The 26,283-nt window shown below is 41.3% G+C and overlaps 5 protein-coding genes across 10 annotated transcripts; 2 read left to right on the forward strand and 3 right to left on the reverse strand.

Moving 5' to 3' along the window:
• Window positions 1-221: 221 nt before the first annotated feature.
• Window positions 222-2,241, forward strand: LOC116208552 (protein RETICULATA-RELATED 3, chloroplastic-like). Its single transcript, XM_031542049.1, has 2 exons — window positions 222-513; window positions 747-2,241. Exon 2 carries the CDS (start codon window positions 797-799, stop codon window positions 1,847-1,849), a length of 1,053 nt encoding a protein of 350 aa, XP_031397909.1. The 5' UTR covers window positions 222-513; window positions 747-796; the 3' UTR covers window positions 1,850-2,241.
• A 1,401-nt stretch (window positions 2,242-3,642) lies between these two features.
• Window positions 3,643-6,794, forward strand: LOC116207337 (probable serine/threonine-protein kinase PBL9). 2 transcript variants are annotated; one of them, XM_031540245.1, is made up of 7 exons: window positions 3,643-3,891; window positions 4,021-4,227; window positions 4,452-4,520; window positions 4,696-4,764; window positions 4,922-4,984; window positions 5,293-5,615; window positions 5,852-6,794. In XM_031540245.1, exons 1-7 carry the CDS (start codon window positions 3,720-3,722, stop codon window positions 6,287-6,289), a joined length of 1,341 nt encoding a protein of 446 aa, XP_031396105.1. In that variant the 5' UTR covers window positions 3,643-3,719; the 3' UTR covers window positions 6,290-6,794. The 2 variants fall into 2 exon arrangements, with proteins under 2 accessions (XP_031396105.1, XP_031396106.1); XM_031540246.1 differs by having other exon boundaries at window positions 4,024-4,227; window positions 5,852-6,793.
• A 1,144-nt stretch (window positions 6,795-7,938) lies between these two features.
• Window positions 7,939-12,618, reverse strand: LOC116209449 (putative zinc transporter At3g08650). 5 transcript variants are annotated; one of them, XM_031543093.1, is made up of 7 exons: window positions 12,302-12,618; window positions 12,132-12,203; window positions 10,911-11,694; window positions 10,052-10,336; window positions 9,725-9,853; window positions 9,227-9,324; window positions 7,939-9,027 (listed from the first exon to the last, which is right to left on the reverse strand). In XM_031543093.1, the coding sequence occupies exons 3-7, from the start codon at window positions 11,364-11,366 to the stop codon at window positions 8,214-8,216; spliced, it is 1,782 nt and encodes a 593-aa protein (XP_031398953.1). In that variant the 5' UTR covers window positions 11,367-11,694; window positions 12,132-12,203; window positions 12,302-12,618; the 3' UTR covers window positions 7,939-8,213. The 5 variants fall into 5 exon arrangements, with proteins under 5 accessions (XP_031398953.1, XP_031398954.1, XP_031398956.1 ...); XM_031543094.1 differs by lacking the exon at window positions 12,132-12,203 and having other exon boundaries at window positions 12,350-12,618; XM_031543096.1 differs by lacking the exon at window positions 12,132-12,203 and having other exon boundaries at window positions 10,911-11,551.
• Window positions 12,619-12,853: 235 nt separating this feature from the next.
• Window positions 12,854-16,981, reverse strand: LOC116209453 (histone acetyltransferase TAP1). The gene is made up of 8 exons (XM_031543099.1): window positions 16,831-16,981; window positions 16,618-16,703; window positions 16,038-16,098; window positions 14,908-15,097; window positions 14,306-14,408; window positions 14,043-14,143; window positions 13,645-13,738; window positions 12,854-13,421 (listed from the first exon to the last, which is right to left on the reverse strand). The coding sequence occupies exons 1-8, from the start codon at window positions 16,872-16,874 to the stop codon at window positions 13,342-13,344; spliced, it is 759 nt and encodes a 252-aa protein (XP_031398959.1). The 5' UTR covers window positions 16,875-16,981; the 3' UTR covers window positions 12,854-13,341.
• Window positions 16,982-19,087: 2,106 nt separating this feature from the next.
• Window positions 19,088-24,402, reverse strand: LOC116209451 (acid phosphatase 1-like). The gene is made up of 7 exons (XM_031543098.1): window positions 24,247-24,402; window positions 24,035-24,118; window positions 23,445-23,505; window positions 22,277-22,466; window positions 21,483-21,923; window positions 19,599-19,811; window positions 19,088-19,433 (listed from the first exon to the last, which is right to left on the reverse strand). Exons 5-7 carry the CDS (start codon window positions 21,887-21,889, stop codon window positions 19,256-19,258), a joined length of 798 nt encoding a protein of 265 aa, XP_031398958.1. The 5' UTR covers window positions 21,890-21,923; window positions 22,277-22,466; window positions 23,445-23,505; window positions 24,035-24,118; window positions 24,247-24,402; the 3' UTR covers window positions 19,088-19,255.
• Window positions 24,403-26,283: the final 1,881 nt, after the last annotated feature.

Raw genomic sequence — 26,283 nt, forward strand, 5'->3', positions numbered from 1 at the left:
CGACGGGAATTCGAACTTAGAACCTTATGCTTTCGTATTGAACGCGAGTATGACCATCTTACCATATCCCATTTCTCCCACGACCAAGCTCCGGAGTCCAAAATTAAATTACCTTTTTATTCCCCCCGAAATTAGAGCAAACCCTCCTGAGACAGATGTCTACACACAGAGACGGAGGTTGTTGCTTCTTGGCAAAATCAAATTGTCGAGTGTCCAATGTCCCACCGAAGTTGGTGGGACCGGTCCCTAGCTGTAGGGTTTAGTACTGCGCATAAGAAAGAAAGCAGTGCACTTTCGTAAATTCGAGCTTCTTTCATAGGAGCTTTCGCACGGCATCACCTACCTCCGGTTCGTCCTCCCTCCCCTTTGCTCTATTCTTGATCCGCCTTCCAGCAGCAGCGTGCTCTTAAGCTCGCCACCCTTTGCATTCATTTGTCGACAATATTGATCCCCCATTTGAAAGGGGGCCCAAAGTTGCGATCTTTCAGCAACCCGCGTGCACGCCCACTTCAGGTACATGCATCGCCCCATTTCCTTGATCTATGTCTGACTGACTGTGCGTCTGATTGAACGGATTTGATCTGTTCCTTTGTCGCCGGATTGGATCTGTACATCCCTGCTGTTTTCTGTTTCTGGGATCTCGACATGATCTCGATTTGTGGGTGTTTCTTGTTGTTGTCTGTTGCCGGAGTTGAGCTGATCTTTTCTTCTCTTTTGGTTGTGTGTTTCATGCGTGAATTATGCAGTAATTGGGGTAGGTGAGGTTGGTGAATTAGGCAATACAGTGAGAGGAAAAATGTCGACTTTGGCGCAGCTCCGGTGCACTCCACAGCCGAGGCAGTACAGTCTCCCTCAGAACCGCTCCATCTCCGATCAAACCATCACTAATGGCTTGCTGTATCTTCCGAAGAAGAAGCCCGTTAACCCCAAATTGCAGGCAAAGCTCCACGTGCCATACGCGGGAGGCGGCAGTGGCGGCAATGGTGGGGCGGGCCGCCTAGGCGGCGGCGGTGGAGGAGGAGGTGGCGGTGATGGCAGTTTCGAGAGCTCCTCGTCGTCTGATTTCGAGGGCCTCGGGATTGTAGGCCTATTTCTTGCAGGGTGGAGGTCGAGGGTTGCTGCTGATCCGCAGTTCCCTTTCAAGGTCTTGATGGAGGAAATAGTCGGGGTGACCGCATGTGTCCTCGGGGACATGGCCTCGAGGCCGAACTTTGGCCTCAACGAGCTTGATTTCGTCTTCTCGACCCTGATTGTGGGGTCTATACTCAACTTTACCCTCATGTACCTATTAGCACCCACTTTGTCCTCATCATCTGGCTCGGCCCTACCTGCACTGTTCGCAAGCTGCCCCCCAAGCCACATGTTCGAGCCTGGGCCATACAGTATCCTAAACAGGTTTGGAACGTTTGTGTACAAGGGTACAGTATTTGCAGCAGTTGGTTTTGCTGCCGGGCTTGTGGGCACCGCCATCTCCAATGGGCTGATAAAGATGAGGAAGAAGATGGATCCGAGCTTCGAGACTCCCAACAAGGCCCCCCCAACGATCTTGAATGCGGTCACCTGGGCGATGCACATGGGGTTGAGCAGCAACTTCCGGTACCAGACATTGAATGGGATCGAGTTCCTTCTCGCAAAAGGGCTTCCTCCATTTGTCTTCAAGACCTCTGTGGTGGTCCTGAGGTGCGTAAACAACATCCTAGGAGGGATGTCCTTTGTCATACTCGCAAGGATGACAGGATCACAGAGCGTCGGCGAAGCAAAGCCAGAGAAAGTGATCGACGGGCTGGCAGCGGAGAAGGAGAAGCTCATCTCCGAGGACTTGCAGGGCAGTGATGCGAGTTACAAATGAAGTGATATTACAATTCATTTTTGTTTATTTCTCTCTGTTATCTGTAGGAACTACTGCTTGTCTTCCTTTTATTGTTTATAGCTTTGTTAGTAAGTCAAAGAGGAGGGAAATGACATAATAAATGGCCGAGAAGAGAGGGCATGTTTCTTCTGGGGATCTCCCGTTTCACGGGATTCGCTCTTCCAAAACTGCAAAACTATGTAATATGAAAATGCTCGAGTTTCCGATCGACTCAGTCCTGGGTACATGTTTACGTTCTCTTATTTCTTGGGCAGGAAATTGTTTAGGCGTTTGGTTCTGGTGATTTTGACAGGCTGAAGTGATCTGTAAGGAACAGGACAGATTGTTGATTCTGCTTCATAAGTGCAAAGCCGGCATGGTTTTTTCTGTTCTTTAGCAGAACTTCCTTGAAATATTCAAGCTCCATTATTTGGCGTGTTTTTCTTGCAAGTCAGAATCCTCTGCGTGTGGTGGAGCCTTACGTTGTTCTGTGTCCGTTTCTGTTTCATAACATAAACATGGAGAGTCTGTCTTGATCTTGAAGGTCAGCTCAGAGATTAGGCACTCATTGATTGATCTTTAGCAAATGAAGTTGCAGATTTGAACTTTTGTACAGGGATAAAACCCGTGTTGCGGCGCACAGACAGTTTGGAACACGGACATCTTTGCGTCCTGATCCAGAAAGTTGAGGTTGAATATTGCTGCTCACTTGAGATATGTCGAGCTGTAAATCGGAGTTAAGAGTAATTAACGGTTCAAGATGGGCGTTAACCGTGTTGATCCGAAGCGATCCATTGATTCTTATCATTGGATTCGCTTCCCTTTTGAAGTATCCATTCGTCCAGTGTTTAAGATAAAATCAGATAATTGATTCGGAGGAGATGAACTTCACATCAAATGAGAGACACGACCAAAACATGCGACGACAACTCATAAGACACTGCAACCGGAAAGGTCCAAAACTTGAGGTTGCATATATACATGTTTATTGCTTATTATGCACAAAACAACTGACCTCTGGATTCATGTGTTTGTATAAATACATGTAAACAAGCACGCATACATACAACTTGGTTCTTCGTTTATTTTATCTACTGCACAAGCCACTATCATATTTCATCATGTCAACAACCGGTAAGTTCCTCGACTAGCTACTGGAAATAAATCAGCATCGTGTTGCGTCGTCGTTCAAACAAATTCATTCATGCAATCGAATATTATCCATGTATGTATGTATATAGATAGATATATATATATATATATATATAGAATTACTTACTGTAGAGTATACTTTTTAAATGTTTTACAATGACGACGGTATTTTGCAGCTACATATATGTGTTTTATATATTCTTGGACCCCATTGATGCCGTCCTTAGACCAGACTAGGTAAGAGGAGGTGACGAAGGAAGAGAGCCCCACGCTATTGAGTCTTGACAGTGACGACTTATGTTTTTTGTGTGTATTGCCTGCCGGCAAAAGCAACACAGAAAAAAGAATATATATGTGTTTGAATTTAAATCACGAGATAAAAAAGAAGAAGACAATCACGCGATACAATGTAATTGACTTACTGCGTATTTTGTAAGCAAATTTTACGGGATTCTAAATTCATTGGAAGCACCTCATATGTAACCATGGCCAAGCTAATGCCGGAAATAATTTTAAAAATTAGTAATTGAAGATATCTCACGATCTTATCGGAAAAAAATTTAACCAACTAAATTTTTTATTGTTATAATCAGTAGCACTACATATTAATTCAGATTTTCTAGTCTCCTTTCTCTGCTCCTGTTCTGTTCTCTCTTCTCTCCATGCAAACCCCTCGACGACCCTTTTGTTCATGCATCACTATTGTTTATGAACATCAATGGCTAGTACCACATACTCGGTGATGGCACCAACGGCTTCGCCGAATGCTGCAAGTTCAGGTTGGCGTAATCACGGGCCGTACATCTGGGGAGGCCTAATCATTTCAATCTCGATACTCTTTGCTATCGCCATGTTCTGTTGTTTCTTTAAGCGGAGGATTGACAGCAAAGGTCAGTACCTATCGATGATGTGTCGGAAGTATAAGCTAAAATAAGTCTTGCCAGTCTGAATAGCACCACATGCAATGTGATCGAGAAACCAAGATCATTAGTCTATGAATTAACGTGAAAAAAATACAGCAGATCCTCTGGAAGATGAGAAATCAATGCTGAGGAGGTTCCAAATGGAGGAGCTGATGAAGGCGACCAAGAACTTCAGCCCGGATTGTCTGCTCGGCTCTGGTGCATATGGGAATGTCTACAGGGGAACATTCAATGGCGAAGGCACGCTGGCTGTCAAGAAGCCTCACCCCGACTCTTACCAGAGCATCGAAGAGTTTAGAAATGGTAATGAAATGAGCAGCGTGCTGATCACAGCAGCCATGAAGGCAAAGCTGAGATGTTCTGGGACGTGATCAGGACGTAGAAGATTCCTGTTTTATGGAACAGTTAATTAATATTTCATTTTCATTCCATTCTTCCGCACGAAAAAAATTGTGGTCTTATGACAATTTTTAAGAATGATTGCCACCAACAGGCACCGATTCTTTTCCCGTTCCTTTCTTAAGCAGAAGTTAGGCTACTCTCCAGAGTTAAGCATCGGAACCTTGTCAGTCTGGTGGGATTCTGCGAAGAACCAGGTCAGTATCTCTATGTGCTGATGATTACTGGAAAATACTACACGATATCCATAACTGAAGGAGCCTGGGAGGGAGACAGCAATTCGAGGGTGCAACAATGTTCTCTTGATTCCAATTAATAAAGTCTATGAACTCTGCTTATTTTATATTCCGACTCCATGCCATGCCTGAGCAGGAGCCAGAGGTGCCAAGATTCTCGTTTACGAATTTGTGCCCAACGGTTCTCTGCTTGAGTACATTATGGGTGAGTATACATTCTTGTGATTCAAGTCTGCAGCTTATATTGATGCAGTTGCGGTTAGACAGCCAGTTTAGAGTAAATTTCCCGAATGTTGCAGGACCAAAATTTATTAGTTGGATCACTCATTCACCTTCTCGGTTTATGTTATATGCTTTTGCAGGGAGGAGAGGAAGAGTCTTAACTTGGAGGCAGAGGGTCAATCTAGCCATTGGAGCAGCTAAAGGTAACAAGTTTTTCCATTTTCATTGGTTTAACGTATTGGTCGAGTGATTAAAGGAGCAGACAGAGGCATAACGATACTTCTCATGTTCAACCAGCAGCACCTCCTACATTGCGGTGCAGCCACCGCCTATATTATTAAGAGGCCTAGCCTAACGGCCGTAACCTTCTCTGGAAGTTCCTTTGAATGTCTGATATTATCAGATGTGGACGTGTTCCAAACCATGGCCCGACTAAGATTTTCATCGACTCAGTTAAATGATGATGACAGAAATTGCATACTCTAAATTAAAGCTCTGCTCAATTGCACAGGCATCGCTCACCTACATGAAGGGGTAAAGCCAAGCATAATCCACCGGGACATAAAACCGAGCAACATCCTAATAGGAGATGGATTCGAGGCCAAGGTCTCAGATTTCGGACTCGTGAGGTCCGGGCCTGTTGAGGACCAGTCACATGTCAGTAGCCAGATCAAGGGGACACCGGGTTATCTCGATCCTGCCTACTGTACGAGTTGCCATCTTACCCCTTCCAGTGATGTCTACAGCTTCGGGGTGATACTACTACAGCTCGTGGCTGCTCGGCCTGCCATTGAGATAGGGGAACAAGACTCCAATTATCATATCATTGAATGGGTAAGCGGAATCACCTCAAATTACTTTCACTCTCGTACGCTCTCTTAGGCTGATACAAGCATGTCAACGTAGATGCACAAACAAAGGAGTGATTTCTTGGGACTACCAAGCCCTACTATATTATCTACAATATTTTCGGTTTGTTTGATGCCATGGTTGTGAATACCGTTACAACTAAACATTTATTACAAATCCATTAACTACTTTTTAGTTTCTTCTTCCAAATAAAATCATAGGCACGACCTAGCATCGAAAGAGGCAATGTGGAAGCAATTCTAGACGCCAATCTTCTATCACAGCCCTGCAATACGGAAGTGATGCTGAAGATGGGGCAGGTCGGCCTCAGATGCGTCGCCAAGTCTCCAAAACACCGCCCCACCATGATCGAAGTGGCACAACATCTACAGGATGCCCTTTGCTCAACTAATCACAGCTTTACCGCTGCAGAGCTTTCGCATGCCGGGAGCCGCACATGGGTAGAAAATCCAATATCCCACAAATCATTCGATGATCTGAGCTCCCAGAGCATAGCCATAGATGGGGTCGGGTTCCAAAAATTCCATTTGGAGATAGACACAATCTCGTTCCAGAGCGAGAATTTGAGGTGCTTGGATTTGAACAGCATCAGTATCGATGTGGATAAGAGTCGTTTGAAAGGAATGCGAGAAGAGTAAAAAGATTTTTGAGTTGTATGTTAAACTGTATTTTCTGAAAATGCAAGCTTTGTTTTGCTTTTTTGCCTTCTATTATTTCCTGCATTTTTTTCCCCTTGAATTTTCATTAATTAATAGTTATTAATCTTTTCTGGAGAAAGGGAGGAAAAAACTGCCAAAACAATATTTACAAGTTTCTAATATTGCACTGTCCATTTCACATAATAGTGCTACAATGCTATTCTTCTTCTTCTCCAACGAGCCCAATACAAACTTTGTACAATCTTTAATGGGGCATCACAAATGCTTCCTATAGATAAATATAGATAATAACTTATCATACTAATTGATGTAACTCAGTCTAACTCTTGGCGTGGTTCTAATCGAAAACATTCATAATTCGAGAATTTTGTACTTAGTCCAACAACCAATTCGGTTGGTAGCTGATGATTTCTTAAGCTACATATATTCTTCGTACGCATGTTCTATCGGCCCCAAATGATCAATTCCTCTTACATATCAAAGAAATATATACATATATAATTTGCTTTTGAAAGTTTCGTTTAAATGTAGAGAAATGGTCAAGATCTTATAAAATATCATTTATTAGTTATATAAATCTCTTGAGATTTTGTATATTTGTTTTCTCAACCGATTTATGAGAAGAGTGCAATCATAAATTATAGGTGGTTTTTGGATAAATTGTAATATTAGTGGATTTTTTTACTTGAAATCACGAATTTTTTTTTTTCTTAATTTGGTTGAATTTGCTGAAAGATGAAGGCTTATTTTTTATTTATAGTAAGTTTATTTTTAATATTTTTTTATGGCTATATAAAATGAGAAATTTTAAGTAGGAGAAATTAACTACACATACTTATAAAAAAAAAAAGATTAACAATCTATAATTTTCTGAAAATCTAATTTAATCACCTGACTATCGTCATAATTGACCAGAACTTTTGCTTTTATATAATTTTTGTTTCACATGTGATTAGGTGAGATTTGGAATTAGTCTTAAATTCATAGCAGAACTTACACTCGATGAAGTGTCATTCCCTAATCCATGCGATCTTTCACGGCTAACTCGACTTCATTCTCTAACTCAATCACAAAAAGATGAGAATCTTTCTCGAAAGTAGAAAGAACATAAGGAGAAATTGTTCTCTGAAGAACCATTTGATTATGAGAATGAGAGGGCAGACCCTTATATATAGTTTGCAAGGCCACATCGACCCGACTAACCGAATCACTTCCACTTCCAGCACTTGGTTACAACTAGAATGGACTAGAAGAATGTGCGAGGCGCCGCAACCTTCTAGAAGGCTCATCCGTGTTCTTGAAGACTTTCACGATCGAGCCCGTCCACACGGAAAGAAAGCGTCACGGGATCTAGATGGATGCGAGGTGTAACCGATTAATACATATCGTGTTTTCCTGCTTAAAATTCGGATGACTATCACTTTCCCTTTAATTACCTTTCTTTTGGACAACCTGTAATTACCTTTGCCCAAGTGATTCATATTCATATTTCATACCTGTATAATGTCACTATTTTGTAATTCTGAAATTTTATATAACATTAGTTATCAAAAAGAAATTTATATCCCATTAATTTATAATTATAACTTGAACCGATAAAGAAATGATAAAGACAAGTACGGGCTCGATGAAATTAAATGGTCTATCATGGCCATGTGGATATATTTCCCAAATCTAACGCATGCTATGCACAAGAAAACTTCCTGTAACCTCTTTACTCAGTCGAACATCCGCCTTTACGGGGACATTTCTTTTGATCATTCTTGAGTTTTTCCACCTATAAGGTTTGCCTGTCTGTAGACACAAAATTTCTAAGCCGACAATCCCGGCTTTGCTAGACTGGATACACAAATTTCACTCGATTCAGATCAGAAATTGGAGACATGAGAGAGTGAAAGTCTGGTCATCTAACGGCTTCAGGGGCAGAGTTGCAGTATGGCGTGTGCAAGCAGACCAACTTGGTGCACGTCAAACAGATAGTCGCAAACCCAACACCGAGCATCAACCCAACACTGCTCTTCCTTGTGTCCAGTCTCCCAGCTCTTCGCACTATCATCCCAAAGCAGGGGATTAATCCCCCGCAGGCGAACACCATCACGTGGTCCAGCCCACTGTAGTCGATTCCCGCAAGGATCGCCCCAATGGCTGAAACAGGGCCCACAAACCCAATCAGGGTGGCTGCGGCAAGGGAGCCATGCCAGCTATCAGTAGCCCCGAAGATACAACTGGCAACAGCTGCCCCTCGGGGGAGTCCATGGAGGGACACGGGAAGGACCATGTGGCGGCCCAGCCCATAGGCCTTTGGAGCTGCTACCCCAAGGGCAAGACCCTCAGCCATAGCGTGGAGGCCCACAGCTCCACATGATAGAAATGACTGTAGGGTGAAGGTGCTGACGGGGAAGCCCGATACTGAGGGTAAGTTATTGACCGAGGCTTTCTTGCAGGCCATGAGTCTTAAGATACTGGAGCACAATAAGTGCAGGGAAAGGGATCCTGATGCGAGGAGGGTGAGGAGGGGGAGAAGGCCCATCTTGGAGAAGAGGAGAAGCTGAAGGGGCCGCCAGGCACCAAGGACGAAGGCAATCCCAGAGGCTGACCCCATGAGGAGGGCATGCTGGAGCCGGAATGTGAGTGCGAACGCAACAAGAAGAGCCCCACCAAGCAGTGGTCCCAGTCCAAAGAGGAGAGAAACGAAGAACCCTGAAGCATCTTCTGAACTGCATAGCAACAGAGACATTGTTCGTTCAGGTGAGCGGAAGAGGACTGCTAGGGAGTAAAAGTTAAGCAACCCAACTGGCAGTCCCAATGCAACACCACTGAATAGAGCAGTTGGCACATGGCTCATACCAAGATGGAACTTGTTCTGACAAAACAAAGTTTGATTTTATTTTTCAAAATAATTAATTGACCTCGTACCTGTAGTCATGGCTGAAATTCTGGAAAAACGTGCTGAGTGCTTCCATAAATGCCACCGAGAGTGTGGCTGCTGATGCAACCTCTGATGCAGAGGCTTCCTGTAACCACAGAGATTAAGATAGTATTAAACGTACCGATATTAGAAACTCAATGGCTACACTCAGTAAAGCTCTCAGTTCATACTTCTCTCTCAGCCTCATTATTTAGCTCAATTTGTTTGTGAATAATAATATCATCATTTTGGCCTGGAGAAGATGAAGAATGAACATGCATGGAGCAGTAAAATTGCATAAAACCAGAGATGCCTCTACTTCAGCGCCCCCTCTCCCCCCACCCAAAAAAAAAAAAAGAAACACCTTCTTACCTCTGTCAATTTATCCATCGGTAGTTTGAGCATTTTCTTATTAATTTGCAATTTTTCTTACTAATGATGACTATGATGACCAAAAAAAAAAAACCAGCTTTTCAAACAGAATCTAAGAGGTGTGGATTCACTACCTTCAACGCATCAGGAAGTACCTCCGCTATAACCATCCATATCATACACCCAGCAGCAAAGCCAGTGCAGAAGGGCAGAAATTTGTTAAATGCATCCGCACAAATGAATGAAGGAACCGCCACGAGTGGCTGAAATAAAAGGATAATGTAAAGCAGAAATAAGCAAAGTTCTGTGCTAACAATTATGAGGCATCGCCCATTTTTATTCTTTGAAAAAGAAAGGTTGCGAGGCTTTTCCAGTCCCTCGCAACTTGGTCATAGAATATATTTACACGATCTCCTCCTCAATGATGAAATTTTGTAACATAAAAAGATAAATAATGTTACCTGAGGTAATGAAGTAATTATACTCCACAGCATGGCATTCTGTGGAGAAACGCCTCGCGATGCAAGCACCATGCTCACAGCTAATCCCTCGGGTATATTGTGGACAGCTATGGCCAGAGTCACTAACAGGCCTTGGGAGAAACCCTTGGAGCCAGCAAATGAAACCCCAACCCCGGAACCCTCCCCAAATGAATGGAGAGTCATTATACCAATAACTAGAACAACCTTGGTAGCATCTGCACCTTTTATGTCCAGCATGCTGACTTCTCCATATTGTTCGAGAAACTGGCACACAGAAGAGTATGAAACAGCTCAATTTGAAGTGAGGCGAAAAGCAACGTGATTGAGATTACACTGAACCATCATTCTAAACTTAATGGGACTATCAAAATCTTTCATCATATAAAACAAGGCAAGCTAAATCTCTTCCACAGGAGTCTCCGACTTGTCAAGATCATAATCCCTAGAATCACTCAGCACTTCCATTAGCAAATTTCTGCTTTCCCATCATAATTAACAAACCACAACTCCTGAAGAAAATGGAAATCTGCTTGGTAGTGGAAAAGTGAAGGGCATTCTCAACCTTTACGGAACAAGAGCAAGAATTGCAAGGGAAAGGTCTTTGCAAGCCATATCGGAGTATAAAAGAATTCATCTAAGGCATCGAACATCCATTTTTTCATGCTTATATCCAGGTCAAGGAGCACCCGAGTCAGGTTCAAGGATACATAACAAAAAGCAGAGCTTAGATATATAAACATATAATGTTAAGGAACTTCTAAGTAAGTATCGCAAGGACAATAAGCATGGACACCAGTAATACAAAGGCACATGAAAATCGAAGAACCATAATTGTTACCTTCTTACAAAGCCAAATGAAGATTCCACCAGATAAAATACCAATGACTACCCAACTCCCAGCACCATGCTCCTGACCTTCCTGCACGAGGTCAAAACTCGCTGCCAACATCACACCAGCAGCCATTCCATTGCATAAACCAGCCCACTGCGGGTCCAGCTCCACAAAGAAGAAAGGAACTGCTCCCAAACCTGTTGCAGCGGCCATTGCAAGGGTAAACAAAGCGACGGTGGAGATCGAAACTTTACCACTTGAACCCTTCCTGTCGCCCATTCCAACCTTTAAATCATTAAAACTGAAGGATTTCTCCTCCCCGCTGCCATCTATTATATTGTTATTCTTATGAGGAGCAGCTATTGTACGGGAAACTTCATTGCCTAGTGATTGCGTCTGGACAGAATCAAGCAGCGCTGCCGAAAGCAGAGAGAACAAGAGCACTAGCTTCAATCTCCCCATCTTTACTCTGTTTTACATGTAAATTCACAATTACAAGCAATGTGCTGAATGATTTTCCTCAATGATTATCTGTGCAGCAGCCTTCAGTGAAGCACAAAATTGCATCTTGATGCGTTGCAGAGTTCTCCCTTCGAATATGAAAATGTGAAGTCCAAACCAGGGCATCCCTCTGCATCTGCTCGCATCTGTTATCACTGATCGACCATAATCAGAAGGACCAAATAAATCTACAAAAAGGAGTTTGCAAGATAGATATCCCCAACTTAAGACTGATCCAATTGTGATCCCACCGGAGCAGCTGCTGAAGCAGTGCCAAAAGCAAACATGACTGCAGTTCAAAAGAACCGAATCAAATATGTGAGCAACAAACAGCGCGGAGAGATTATAACTGTAAAACCCACATTCATGAATCATGATCTTTTCAACACAGAACACCCAATCAGTCGACAGTAAAGAAACGAAAATTGTCTGCAGAGATCTTGAGAAAAGATTTTGCAGTCAAAATTGCGTGATTATTGTTTGACGCATAAGATAATCTTTCCGAGGTATTGGATCATCTCACATATGGGCTCGGTTTCAGTAGCTCATCCAAGCAAAGATCAGATCCGGTCATCTCTGGGGATCACTCTACCCTAAATGAGAGACAGCCCCATCAAAATTCGCACACAGAATGCCAAGAAAGCATACTCGTCGGGCAAAATTGGCGTTCACATATCAAGAGAAAGATCAAGAAAATGCGAAAACTGATAAAAATCCAAACTTTACCCTCTTTCCACCCGCAATTCACCACCCAAAGAACGAAAATCCCGAACAGGCTCGTGAAATTGAAGAGAAACCCTAGATTACAAATGCCACAAAATTGGATAAAAAGACGAAAAATTTCGACCCAAATCAAAACAACCCACCAAAGGAAGAAGGAAAGCAATGAGCCTCACCGGTGGGCAACAAAGAAAAAGCTTCCCGGCGCAGCGATTGATTCTCACCAGAAGCGAGCAGAATCTTGGGGGGAGAAGGCAAGAGATTTTGACACCAGACAAAAGGAGCTTCCGAAGAATAAACCCCCAAGGCGTTTTATTTCGTTACTCAAACCAAACGCACCGCGAATGATCTTTTGACAATCTTTAAAGGATCTGAGAGGAGATAGGGAAACTGTGGGAAGTACGAAGTTGGGGGAGACAAGGTTGGAAATATGTCAGCACGTTGTTTTTCGTTGATTCCTTTCTTTGCTTGTTTGGTACCCAAAACTATCGATAAAATGAAAGTCTTCGTCCACTCCCAAGCCCCAACACGGTAAAGATATTGTTTTGGATTGCACCCGAAAAGACGGAAACCGCTGATTATGTTCCTCCTTGTCTGCCGTATTAGTTTGGGTATTGTCAGATTATACTGATGTTAAGATTATTTAATCGAAAATTTTAATTACGAAATAATAATAATAATATGAGATTTTCGTGCTGTTTATTGAACTGCTGGGAATATAAATAATAATATAATATCAATTTCCAAAATATTAAATTATCGTAAAAGGTATGCTTAATACAAGCATTCGTTCCAGCCCCACCGCAAGATCAATTGTGATGACCGAATACAAGGCATTCATTCCATGGGCAGACTTGAAATGACAATGCATTCCACCTCTCTATCACTACAAGGATGTCCTGTCTTCTTCTTCTTTTTTTTTATTTTTTTTGGTCAATGAAAGCAGATGAGGTTGTCTTTCTTCCATGTGAAAGTGAAGCATTGCCTCTGACCCAATAAAAATTTCCTTCTGCAACCTTTGACCCAGGGTTCTCAACAATGCCTCTCTTAAGTGATCACATTTCACCAGTAGAGCCCAAAAACAGAAGAGTTCGTTCTATTAGTTATATTTACAAGTGCTGAAACTTCGGCTTCAGTCCAATTCTCGATCCATTCCTGGGAAGCAGCATGAGCAGGCCGAACAGAAGTGCACCGAATCAATTGTGTCATTGGGTGGCTAATACTTCGGGTACCAGAACATTCCTTTGATTCCCTCTGGATCGGCCTCGAAGCCTAAATTCTGATAGAACTCGACCACTGCAGTGAAGCTAAGATGTGTTCAGAACAGAGGTGAATTTCCAAGAGTTTTGACAGTCAACAGATCTTGAATTAAATCGAGTCTTTAAAGAAAATGGAAATGTGAACAACGAGGGAAGAATAGTTTTACAAAATAGCGTAAAGGGGTTGTCTTCAAATTTACGAAACAGTCAGACCAGCAACGAAAGTGACAGTATGGATCACATTTCTCGGCTTTTCATACCTTTACTATCTGCAAAGAGTGATATATTCCCAATGTCCCTTTGCAAAAGAGCCCTTATAAGATTTTCAACAAGGGCCTTCCCGAGGCCTTGGCCCTGAAACAGTAATGGAAAATATCAGTAGATAGTAATAGTGAACCAGAAATACTTCAGGGGACACAAATCAAGGGGAATAGCACTACTAGAAAAGTCTACCCACGGTTTGATCAGAAATTTTACATCATAAAACATAATCACTTTTACCTCAATAATTAATAAAAATTGCCTTGTTCGTACAAACACATAGTTTCTGCCTTAATAATCAATTCCTACTTTTACTTAAAATCAAACTCGTTCACATAGTCATGCACCACTCACATAGTTTCTGTGCATTAAGTTTACAATGTCTACTTGGACTTACCTGATAGGAAGGATCTACTAGGACATCCCAAATTGTAGCATTGAAGGCATGATCTGATGTTGCCCGTGCCATACCAATTAGTTTCTTTTGTTCATTCCCATCTATCAATAACTTTTCCAAGTACAATAAGACATTCATTAAATATTCTTAGCCAAAATTATATATATGTACGCGTATACACATAAAATGGAAAAAGCAGTTGCAGGAATAAAAAAAGCCCATGGACGTTAACATTGTTTGAGAAAGAATATCGACCAATTTACCTGATGATCCAGGAGATTTTTGAATGGCATGTAAAGTTGCCACCATGTAGCTGTTTTTCAACGCAGCAGCAAGTTTAGACAATGGCCTCCTAGGCCATCCCACCTACAAACAGGTTATTGTGCAAGCTTTAATTATCTGAGTTTACCTCAAAGGAAGGCAATTACAAAATATCAGTTCTATGTCTATTTAGTTATAACATTACAAATAGTTATTAAAACTGGACCAGACATTGACCAAACGGGGATGGAACAGATGTTCACGTTCATTGGGACAATCCACTTGCTAAATGATTAATTATTTGAAAGCTAATGAAAAGTATATTAAGAATGTCAAAGTACTTAAGATTTTAAGGTCACTTATGGTTTCATAAGAGAACCAGCTAGTTCGGGTTGGATTCAAGTGTGAAGTGGATGGCACAGTGCACTCCTAGAAGTTCTTCCATGTGTAGGTGCATATGCAAGATATGACTCTATAGATGACACTATCCTGGTCAAACCAACTGGTTCAGCCAGGTTTGATGAACACGGCTTTATGCATCCATTATCAGAATTTCAAACTCATGACCTCTTGCAGATTCAAAAATATAAAAGACAGAACACACCTTATCACATAGTGATTGAAGATCATATACATCGACATCTCCACCTGAAGAAAACAGTATCTCTTCTGTGGCCCCATCAGGCAACGTTCTCTCAATGAGAACAAACTCCTCAGGTAATTTTTGTGCTTCCTCTCCTTCTTCAAGTGTGGGAGGGGGATCAACAATTTGGGTTGTATTGTTCTTCAGGAATCTGCCAGGAGGAAAAGCTGTGAGTCCTTTTCATCGATCACTAAAACAAAGATAAAATTTTACACGCAAGAGACTAAATTATAGATGCTAGATGAGCTACCAACCCTTTGTAATATAAGCTATAATAATAATTTCGTGTAAGTATATGGTCGATGATCGTATACAAATTAAGTTTCATCACATAGTAAAAGGTAATTCTTTTAGCTTGAGATTTACAATGGACACAGACTCCTTGGTGGGAGAGAAAAGGAGCTTAGAGGAACAGAAAATGATGGAAAGGGGTCAACTTTGTTCGGACAATTTAGTTAGATAAATGGCAGGAGAGGGATCACCCCGTGTGGAAGTTGGAGAAAGATGATGGCAAATACATGAGACTTTAGGATATTCTCCCTCCACTTCCTTTCCCCACAAAACCTCCCATTTTACAAAATTACAAATTTCACCAGGATAGATGCATTTTAAGGAAGAACGGTCTCTTTCCATTTCCTTCCCCAGTGAACACTCGGAGGAGGGGGCGTTTCCTCCCTATCCACTTTCCTCCAATCCCCTACATGTGGACATACTGTTTCTAATTTTTTCATCCTCTTTTAAGGAAATTAACACCAACTCGACGTTATTTCTTCATAGGTGTAAAGACATCGGCTGCTTCGTGAGAGTTGGCACTATGCTCTCCACACGACATGGAAACCTTTACGGATGCTTGTCAGAACCCAAATGGCCAGAGAAAGACATGCCAGAAGATCTTATTCATAAATGAATAGCAAAGAGATATTTCTGCTTAAGAATATATTGCAAGCCTCTTTATCTATTTAGCTGCAAAATATGGTTCTAACAGTTCCCAATAAGATAAAACTTCAATATGTGAATATGCATTTGAGTGCATAAGGATACAATTCCCCTTGCATATGTTAGCAAGCACAGGTAGGTGGATTTGGAATTACCCAGATCTTATAGTGTCCCAGAAGTTGGCCTTTAGGCGATAAACTTTAAGATTCCTGCTTGCTGCAATATTGAAATTAATATTAGCTCAAGTGAGAACTAAACAGCCCATTGGAAGGAGGGCGCAAATAAATGAAATGGTAGTAGCAGCCATAACAAAGGACTCAGCTGGACAACGCAAAAATTCCACTTAACGCATCGAGTGCAAGAAGACCAGAAACAGATACTCGTGCTAATTCCTAAATACACGGCACCTAGATAAGAAAATGGTTGTTCAACACAAAATATTCTGTTGGAAGGCGACAGTGAAGTACCAATGAACCGGGAACTAGCATCAGAACCCAACTTAATCTATGCCCAAATTGGCCATATCGATTTTAAGAAACTACTCAACGGGCTCCTTATCAGCACATTTGGACCTTCAGTCATGAATGTGGCATTCTACTGGCAGGGCCCCAAAGAATTCTAAAGGTACAAGGGAATTCTAGAGTTGCAAGTTTGCTTTTTGGCGATTCCCAAGTAGCTAGTGTAACTGAAAGAAAGGAACGAACTTCATGACGAAAGGAATGAACTTCCGGGTACCTCTCACGAACCCTTGACCTGAACCGCGAGGAAACAGTGTCTGATTCGAGAGCTGACCGTGGCTGTCAAAACTGAGTGCAGGGAACCTGCAAGAATTGCCCGGAAGATCAGCGCTGAGACCAGAACTCCACGACCCAGAATGGAATGAAGGAAGATGGAATAGGAAGCAGCAAAAGATCCTTCGGGGAATCGACAGAAGGAAGAAGCACTCACAGTGAAGAGGGAGCAGCAACAGCAAGCAGATAGCGGGACGGCATGTTTCCTTGGCTCAGGTTCGCTTCGCTTCTCTCTCTCTCTCTCTCTCTCTCTCTCTATACGTCTGAGCTTTTCTGCTACTCCCTTGCCGGTAACTTCTGATTATTTACCCGTTTGGCACGGAAGATTTGTACCTTTAGCTTTGGTCCTTCAACTTGTCGTGTATCTCATCTTGTACTGCTATTACTTATGGGAAAATTTTCATCTCGTGACCGTCACCATTTTTCTTAAACTTTATGATATACACATAAACTATTGAAATCTTTCCTATTTTATATTAAAGTATTAAAAATAAAAGTAAAAAATTCGCCACTTTATCTACCAAAAAAAATACACTACTTTATTACCCCAAAAATCTCCTCTATTATCTCTTTCTAGAAATAATTATTTTTTAAGAGTTAAAAAATTGAGATTTTTTTTATTCGGAGCCGTCATCCAATTGCATTTAAAAAAAAAAGTCCATCATTAAAAAAAAAAAAAAAAGGTCGAGCATACCCAATCTTTGAACTCCAAGTGAAAGCGTGATTTGCTAGCCAATATGCGTGCATCTTCCCTTCTCAATACACATGCTCTGTCGCTCTGAACCAATCCAGATGACACAATGCATGGATATCTCTAAACAATGCACGGAAGCAATAAATGGCAGACGACCTTTGAGTCTATCTCTAGCATTAGCTTCCTTACTCCCAGGTCCCATGCCAAACTCGAGACATATATTGACCGCCCACTGCTCAATTACAATAGAAACGGTGATTCCGATGTTTTGAGTAAAAACCGCCAAGCCATCTACCATGTTCATCTCTAACCAAAGCTTCATTGCCCCTATCTATGTTTCTACGATGGCCCAAGAACACGCTCATGGCCTCGGCTGGAAGCAGTAAATATCAAACCACCTCCGAGTTAGATTCAAGCATCAACTTCCTTACTCCCAAGTCCCATGTCAACTCGAGATCTATCTTGACCGCTGACAGCTCAGTTGCGATAGAAACGGTGATTCCAATATTTTGAGTAAAACCGCCAAGCCATCTACCATGTTCATCTCAAATGAGACCTCCAGAATTTCCTTTCACCGCATTATCCGTGAGTCAACTTGCACCATTCACGATAGGGTTTACTCCATCCCACATCCCCCCTTTCCCGCGCATGCTAGGTCACTAGATGTTGGATTGGGATTACATGAGGTCGGATCCATCTGTAACCCAAAAGCATAAGTTAACGGGTTACTTTGCCTCACCACATGTAAAGCCCCATCCACGGGGTCAGTGTGGGATAATTATTTATCTCCCCGCCCATTACTTCCAACACTGGATAGCTTCGACCGAGATTGCATTAGCATAGCCGCTAGCCATTTAAAGATGAGCCCTGCACATTCATAAGGCCATGTAAATTGAGGATCGAACATTTCCAGAACACCCAGCAGCTAACCTCGAAGACAAGAGCCCACGAGAAGACCGCCAGTCTCGAGTGTGAGCAAGATAAATTCTTTACAATAATTAATCCCTAATGTACGAGAAAAAATTGTGCTGCAAGTTGCTTGGAACCAATTGCGATATCCGCATAACAGGCATGCATCTGGACTGACAATTTTTTTAAAAAAAAAATTAAGAATGTTTGCACAAAGAAGTAAGAGCTCGCACCAGCAAGAGGGTGAGTTTTTATTTATTCCATCTTCTTTGGGTGAAATACAAGATGTAATTTATTACCAAAAAAAAAATACAAGATATAATTTACCAGGTACATATTATCGTCCACTCCACACACAAGATAGAGTAAGTCGAGCCAAAGCCCTCAAGATGTTTTACATGCGCAGGAACTCCATTCTTCCCGATCCTTGACTTCCCAACATAAAGTTTGCGACCGTCGATGATTTCAATCGATCTCAAAATAAGTGAATTATGTGTCACTGATTTTACCGTTCATTATAGATTTCAATCGTGTTTTAAGATTTCTGAATGTTCCTGTACATCTCGAGGGACCCCCATCCTGCTGTGGTTCAGAAGAGGCTATGCCACTCAAGTTTTATACATCCATGTCAATGTTAATGTCCACATATTCACTTTGACCATAGGACCGCATCGATTGACTGAAGTCATTTGTTTTTGTATGCTTCCCATTAAATGATCAAGTTGAGTGACTAGGAATATTATGTCTTAGTAAAAAAAAATTTTTAAAAAAAAAGGAAAAATCATCAAACATATACTTCCAATCCGACATGCCTTGTGAAGAAGAATATATATATATATCCGGTGAAAAATTCAGAGCAGTCATTAAATTCTGAACACGGAAAAAATCGTCTCACGAAAACTCTTGAACTATCGTTTGCTGCTTCTCATCGAATTGTTTAATTTGAAAAGCATGTCAATCATGGCTGTTTTGATGGACGTCAAGAAACATAATACATAGGATTAGGAATCTTAAACGTACGGTCGCCAACATGTTCCCCTTGAAGGTCGCTCCATTGGTCACCAACGTTGCCCCGTATTCTGTATCCTCCTTCCACAATTTGCCTCCGGACATTAGACTTGTATGCGACCGCATTTTGCCCCTTGTGTTCCGGTGTCCTGATAGAAATGGCATTAGCAAATAGCAACTACTATCATAACAAAATGTACGTATTGGCAAGTGTAGTTTCATGGCCCGGTCGATTCCTTTACGATCATTTTGGTCCATTGCATAGATGAACTAACGAGTGAATTACGCGAGGGGGGAGAGAAGAAATTAGAGACCTCATGATGAGCTGTTGGTAGCCAGAGAACCCTTGGTCGTGCAGGTTAAGGATGGTGACTTGGCCAAGTCTCTCCTTGTCCCTGCCCGTGATAAGGATAACCTTGAACCCGCATCCAATCAGCTTCTTGTACAGCCTCAGCACTCCTGGAATGGCCGGGCACTCTCCCTTCCCTGCCCATGCCCTGAATCCTGCTCCTTCGAATGGATCGCACCTGAACAAAAGGAAAAATAATAATAATAATAATAAGAAGAAGAAGAAGAAGAAGAAGAAGAAGTACATATATCAAAATCTTATGCATTATCAAGAACATGTATGCCATAAACAAGCCACGCAAACCATGCCATATTATATTCCGGAAAGAAGTTCCGTCCCGGATGTTTCAACGAAGATCGATTGATATGGATCGCTCATCAATTCAACCCTCACAACCAGGGGATGTTTTTCATTTCATTGTATCGGCCATTTCAGCCTAGTATGTCTTCAAAAATGTGGGAAAAGATTGCGAAAACGGTCTCGAAAAGCAAGTACACATATAGTTATAATGTAGTTTCACCAATATCTATATGAAATATGGCGTGATCTATAACGCATATCCGATAATAATATAAAGTTGTAGCGTACGTGCTTAAACATGATAGGTTACGTTTTATGGTTGAAATAAGAACTAAGAGATAGGGACATAATTTTTAAAATTGTGATCCCATGTTTGGTAATGACAGGATATGAATTGAGATGGAGATTAGGTCGAATATGTATGTATATATATAAACATATTGACGAGCTAATCCTAATCAGGAAGTGAATTTAGGCCTTTACTATAGGTCCTGATTTTGTCTCAAATTTACAAAATTTGCCAAAATATAAGAACGGAGAGTGGGGCAAAGGTGGCCTAAGCCCGCGACCACTGTTCCAATCAAGTTCGCCCCCAATCCCAGCCACCATCGCCTAGTCCCTGCCGGCAATCCCAACAGGAAGGTGGTGATCAAAATTGGGCAAGCACCATCGCTGGCCAGCACTTCGTTATAGACTTTTTTTTCTTATTAACTTTCAAATTGGTTTTACCAATTTAGTTTTCGAATTAGTTTTAGACTTTTCACCAAATTCAAAATATATATATATATATATATTATTTATACGACGTACGGGACATTTCTCCTTCATATCTTAATCCCAAACCTTGATAACCTTGATATACACTAAGCACTCGGTAATTAGGATATTTAATAACCATAAAATCTTTAATCTCATCCGATCCACCTCTGTATATAATTCTAGAGGAGTGACCAAACGCAGCCATAAGGGTGACCAAACGCAGACATAATCTATGGCTGCATTTGTTCGCCATCTGGCTAGGATTGTATTGACATATATATGAAAAAAATATTCAATGGATGTTTCTTCTCACTTATCGTACCACCCACCAGTAAAAATAAATTAGTGAATTCTAACAAGTCAGCATATATAAATTATTTATTCAATACATGCTAATTAGTAATACACGAGAAGGTCTATGGTATAATCATTAATTTTTAAAGTGGTTGCACTATACATGCAAGTAAATCACTTAAATTTATAACAAAATAACTTAATTTTAACTAAATTATAATTTTTTCCAAGTAAGTTATACATATCTTGAGAAATTAGTTGAAGTACGTAAATTAAGTAGTTTATTAATAAATTGTTCGCCTTTTGAAGTAAATTACATGAATTTTGATGAATATTTACATATATTGTTAGTAAATTACATGAATTTTTGAGAGAAATTTATTTGCACTTTTAGTAAAATACATGTCATTACTTTTGATGATTACCAGGACTACAAAATTATATATATATATATAGATATACGTAATATATGTGTAACATAGAAGCTGAAACTCACCCATATCTCTTTCCCTTGTAGTAAGTTACATTGGAGATGCAGGTGTCATCGACATCCAAAACCCAGGCATCCATGCCGTCTCCAGGCAGCACGATCCTGTCCACGTAGCTCAGTATCTCGTCCACAACCAGCTCAGTGTCCCGTTCGTACTGCCCTCCGGTCATGTACCTCTCGACATATTGCTGGCACCTAGCAGGAACCGTCCGCCACCCTCGAACATTGTTTGCCTCCACTGCCAACCTCCAACTCAGGCAATGCGAGTCATAGCCGTTGCCTTCACTGTCACCTACTTCCAGGGTCGACGAATTAGGAGGATTCCTTGCATAAGTAACCAGCTTTGGCGAAACGGCAAAGGAGATCGAGGACAGCAGTAGCCCCCGTATTTGATGCAGCATTTTCTTAAACATTGATCTCTAGATCGATCCTTGTAAGCTCCTCAGCCTACAACAGGGAGAAGAACAAACTTGACCGAGGGAGGATTGATGTATTGTCTGTTTGGTCTGAGATAGGTATAGACCGTGGGAAGAGGAAACAAATTTATAGGATTTTTTTTTTTCGATGACATGATATAAGGTATTATTCAAATTTTGGTTGGAAAGAAATTTCATGGAAGCTGCATGGAAAATGTCTTGTTTGTATCTCTCTCTCTCTTCTTCTTTTTTTTTGTTGGGGGGGTGGGTGGAAGAGAACAAGGTGCCGGCCCTGGCACAACTATGAGAAAGTCTTCTATAATGGATACTAGAAAGTGATCCGAATGACCTTGTAGATTCAAAAATATAAAAGACAGAACACACCTTATCACATAGTGATTGAAGATCATATACATCGACATCTCCACCTGAAGAAAACATTATCTCTTCTGTGGCCCCATCAGGCAACGTTCTCTCAATGAGAACAAACTCCTCATGTAATTTTTCTTCTTCCTCTCCTTTTTCAGGTGTGGGAGGGGGATCAACAATTTGGGTTGTATTGTTCTTCAGGAATCTGCCAGGAGGAAAAGCTGTGAGTCCTTTTCATCCATCACTAAAACAAGGATAAAATTTTACACACAAGAGACTATATTGTAGATGCTAGATGAGCTACCAACCCTTTGTAATATAAGCTATAATAATAATTTCGTGTAAATATTTGGTCAATGATCGTATTACTATTCTTAAATATTCGATGATCGTATACAATTTAAGTTTCATCACGTAGTAAAAGGTAATTCTTTTAGCTTGAGATTTACAATGGACACAGACTCCTTGGTGGGAGAGAAAAGGAGAATAGAGGAACGGAAAATGACAGGAAGGGGTCAACTTTGTTCGGTCAATTTAGTCAGATAAATGGAAGGAGAGGGATCACCCTGTGTGGAAGTTGGAGAAAGATGATGGGAAATACATTAGACTTTAGGATATTCTCCCTCCACTTCCTTTCCCTACAAAACCTCCCAGTTTACAAAATTACAAATTTCACCATGATAGACACATTTTAAGGAAAAACGGTCTTTTTCCATTTCCCTCCCTAGTGAACACACGAAGGAGGGGGCGTTTCCTCCCTGTCCACTATCCTCCAATCCCCTACATCTGGACATATTGTTACTCATTTTTTCATCCTCTTTTAAGGAAATTAACACCAACTCGACGTTATTTCTTCATAGGTGTAAAGACATCGGCTGCTTCGTGAGAGTTGGCACTATGCTCTCCACACGACATGGAAACCTTTACGGATGCTTGTCAGAACCCAAATGGCCAGAGAAGGACATGCCAGAAGATCTTATTCATAAATGAATAGCAAAGAGATTTCTGCTTAAGAATATATTGCAAGCCTCTTTATCTATTTAGCTGCAAAATATGGTTCTAACAGTTATTACTGATGTCCCGATAAGATAAAACTACAATATGTGAATATGCATTTGAGTGCATAAGGATACAATTCCCCTTGCATATGTTAGCAAGCACAGGTAGGTGGATTTGGAATTACCCAGATCTTATAGTGTCCCAGAAGTTGGCCTTTAGGCGATAAACTTTAAGATTCCTGCTTGCTGCAATATTGAAATTAATATTAGCTCAAGTGAGAACTAAACAGCCCATTGGAAGGAGGGCGCAAATAAATGAAATGGTAGTAGCAGCCATAACAAAGGACTCAGCTGGACAACGCAAAAATTCCACTTAACGCATCGAGTGCAAGAAGACCAGAAACAGATACTCGTGCTAATTCCTAAATACACGGCACCTAGATAAGAAAATGGTTGTTCAACACAAAATATTCTGTTGGAAGGCGACAGTGAAGTACCAATGAACCGGGAACTAGCATCAGAACCCAACTTAATCTATGTACCCAAATTGGCCATATCGATTTTAAGAGACTACTCAACAGGCTCCTTATCAGCACATTTGGACCTTCAGTCATGAATGTGGTATTCTACGGGCAGGGCGCCAAAGAATTCTAAAGGTATAGGGTAATTATAGAGTTCCAAGTTTGCTTCCTTTTTTTTTGGCGATTCCCAAGTAGCTAGTGTAAGTGAAAGAAAGGAATGAACTTCATGACGAAAGGAGTGAGCTTCCGGGTACCTCTCACGAACCCTTGACGTGAACCGCGAGGAAACAGTCCGATTCGAGAGCTGACCGTGGCTGTCGAAACTGACTGCAGGGCACCTGCAAGAATTGCCTGGAAGATCAGCGCCGAGACCAGAACTCCACGACCCATAAATGGAATGAAGGAAGATAGAATAAGAAGCAGCAAAAGACCCTTCAGGGAATCGACAGAAGGAAGAAGCACTCACAGTGAAGAGGAAGCAGCAACAGCAAGCAGATAGCGGGACGGCATGTTTCCTTGGCTCAGGTTCGCTTCTCTCTCTCTCTCTCTCTCTCTCTCTCTCTCTCTCTCTCTCTCTATCTGAGCTTTTCTGCCACTCCCTTGCCCGCAACTTCTGATTATTTACCCATTTGGCACGGAAGATTTGTGCTTTTAGCTTTGGTCCTTCAACTTTTCGCGTATCTTATCTTGTACTGCTATTACTGATGGGAAAATTTTCATCTCGTAACCGTCACCATTTTTCTTAAACTTTATAAAATACACATAAACTATTGAATCTTTCTTATTTTATATAAAAGTATTAGAGATAAAAGTAACAAATTCACTACTCTATCTATCCAAAAAAAAATATACACTGCTTTATTACCTAAAAAATCTCCTCTATAATCTCTTTCTAGAAATAATTACATTTTATGAGTTAGAAAATTGAGATTTTTTTTTATTCAGAGCGATCGCCCAATTGCATGTCGAAAACAAAATTTTTACAACATTAAAAAAAAAAAGGTCGAGCACCGAGGGCAATTACCCAATCTTTAAACTCCAAGTGGAAGCTTTCAGGCATGATTCGCTAGCCAATATGCATGCATCTTCCATTCCCGATACACATGCTTTGTCACTATCGACCAATCTAGATGACACAGTGCCTGGATATCTCTAACCAAAGCTTCGTTGCCCCCGCTTGGCCTCGGTTGGAAGCAATAAATGGCAGACCACTTCCGAGTCTATCTCAAGCATGAGCTTCCTTACTCTCAGGTCCCATGCTAACTTGAGACCTATCTTGACCGCCCACAACTCAGTTGTGATAAAAACGGTGATTCCAATGTTTTGAGTAAAACCGCCAAGCCATCTACCATGTTCACCTCTAGCCAAAGCTTCATTGCCCCCCGCTTGGCCTCGGTTGGAAGCAATAAATGGCAGACCACCTCCAAGTCTATCTTAAGCATCGTCTTCCTTACTCCCAGGTCCATGTCAACTCGAGACCTATCTTGACCGCTCACAGCTTAGTTGCGATAAAAACGGTGATTACAATGTTTTGAGTAAAACCACCAAGCCATCTACCATGTTCATCTCAAATGAAACCCTCCAGCAGCTGCCTTCTCCAAATTTCCTTTCACAGCACTATCCATGTTTCAACTTGCACCATTCACGATAGGGTTTACTCTATCCCACATTCCTCCATTCCCGTGCATGCACGGGCACTGGATGTTGGACTGGAATTATATGGGGTTAAACCCATGTGCAACACAAAAACTTATGCCAATTGGTTATTTGGCCTCACCACATATAAATCCCCTCCACTTTCCTCCTAGTGTGGGACAATTATTTATCTCCCCGCCCATTACTTCCAACACTGGATAGCTTCGACCAAGATCGCATTAGCTAAGCCGCCAGCCACTTTAAAGATGAGGCCTGCACATTCATGAGGCCATGTCAATTGAGGATCGAACATTTCCAGAATACCCAGCAGCTAACCTCGAAGACAAGAGCGATGAGATGACCGGCAGTCTCGAGTGTGAGCAAGATTAATTCCTTAAAATAATTAATCCCTAATGTTTGAGAAAAAAGTGTGCTGTAAGTTGCTTGAAACCAATTGTTTCTCTGTCCTCTCCACAATATCATAATCACGAGATCCGCATAACGGGCAGACATCTGGACAGACATTTTAAAAAAAAAATAATAAGAATGTTTGCGCAAAGAAGTAAGAGCTCACACCTGCAAGAGGGTTAGTTTTTATTTATTCCATCTTCTTTTGGTGAAATGCAAGATGTAATTTATTACCCAAAATAAAAATTACAAAGATATAATTTACCAGGTACATATTATCCTCCACTCCACAAACAATATAGAGTAAGTCGAGCCAAAGCCCTTAAGATGTTTGACATGCGCAGGAACTCCATTCTTCCCCATCCTTGACTTCCCAAGATAAAGTTCGCAACTGTCGATGGTTTCAATCGATCTCAAAATACATGAATTATGTGTCGATGATTTTACCATTCAGTGTAGA

This window comes from Punica granatum, chromosome 5 (genome assembly GCF_007655135.1).
Source record: "Punica granatum isolate Tunisia-2019 chromosome 5, ASM765513v2, whole genome shotgun sequence".
Lineage (NCBI taxonomy): Eukaryota > Viridiplantae > Streptophyta > Magnoliopsida > Myrtales > Lythraceae > Punica > Punica granatum.

Excerpts from the sequence above, each read along its gene's own strand:
- LOC116209451 (XM_031543098.1), bottom strand. The coding sequence starts at position 21,889 with ATGTTTAAGAAAATGCTGCATCAAATACGGGGGCTACTGCTGTCCTCG. Across the intron at positions 19,812-21,482 it reads TACAAGGGAAAGAGATATGG|GTGCGATCCATTCGAAGGAG; the intron begins GTGAGTTTCAGC and ends CCTTTTGTTCAG. Across the intron at positions 19,434-19,598 it reads TACCAACAGCTCATCATGAG|GACACCGGAACACAAGGGGC; the intron begins GTCTCTAATTTC and ends CATTTCTATCAG.
- LOC116209453 (XM_031543099.1), bottom strand. The coding sequence starts at position 16,874 with ATGCCGTCCCGCTATCTGCTTGCTGTTGCTGCTCCCTCTTCACT. Across the intron at positions 13,739-14,042 it reads TAGTAGATCCTTCCTATCAG|GGCCAAGGCCTCGGGAAGGC; the intron begins GTAAGTCCAAGT and ends TTACTGTTTCAG. Across the intron at positions 13,422-13,644 it reads ACTCTTTGCAGATAGTAAAG|TGGTCGAGTTCTATCAGAAT; the intron begins GTATGAAAAGCC and ends GCTTCACTGCAG.
- LOC116208552 (XM_031542049.1), top strand. The coding sequence starts at position 797 with ATGTCGACTTTGGCGCAGCTCCGGTGCACTCCACAGCCGAGGCAGTAC.
- LOC116209449 (XM_031543094.1), bottom strand. The coding sequence starts at position 11,366 with ATGGGGAGATTGAAGCTAGTGCTCTTGTTCTCTCTGCTTTCGGCAGCG. Across the intron at positions 9,854-10,051 it reads TAATTACTTCATTACCTCAG|CCACTCGTGGCGGTTCCTTC; the intron begins GTAACATTATTT and ends CTTTTATTTCAG. Across the intron at positions 9,028-9,226 it reads AATTTCAGCCATGACTACAG|TTCAGAAGATGCTTCAGGGT; the intron begins GTACGAGGTCAA and ends GTTGCTATGCAG.
- LOC116207337 (XM_031540245.1), top strand. The coding sequence starts at position 3,720 with ATGGCTAGTACCACATACTCGGTGATGGCACCAACGGCTTCGCCGAAT. Across the intron at positions 4,228-4,451 it reads CATCGAAGAGTTTAGAAATG|AAGTTAGGCTACTCTCCAGA; the intron begins GTAATGAAATGA and ends TTTCTTAAGCAG. Across the intron at positions 5,616-5,851 it reads ATTATCATATCATTGAATGG|GCACGACCTAGCATCGAAAG; the intron begins GTAAGCGGAATC and ends ATAAAATCATAG.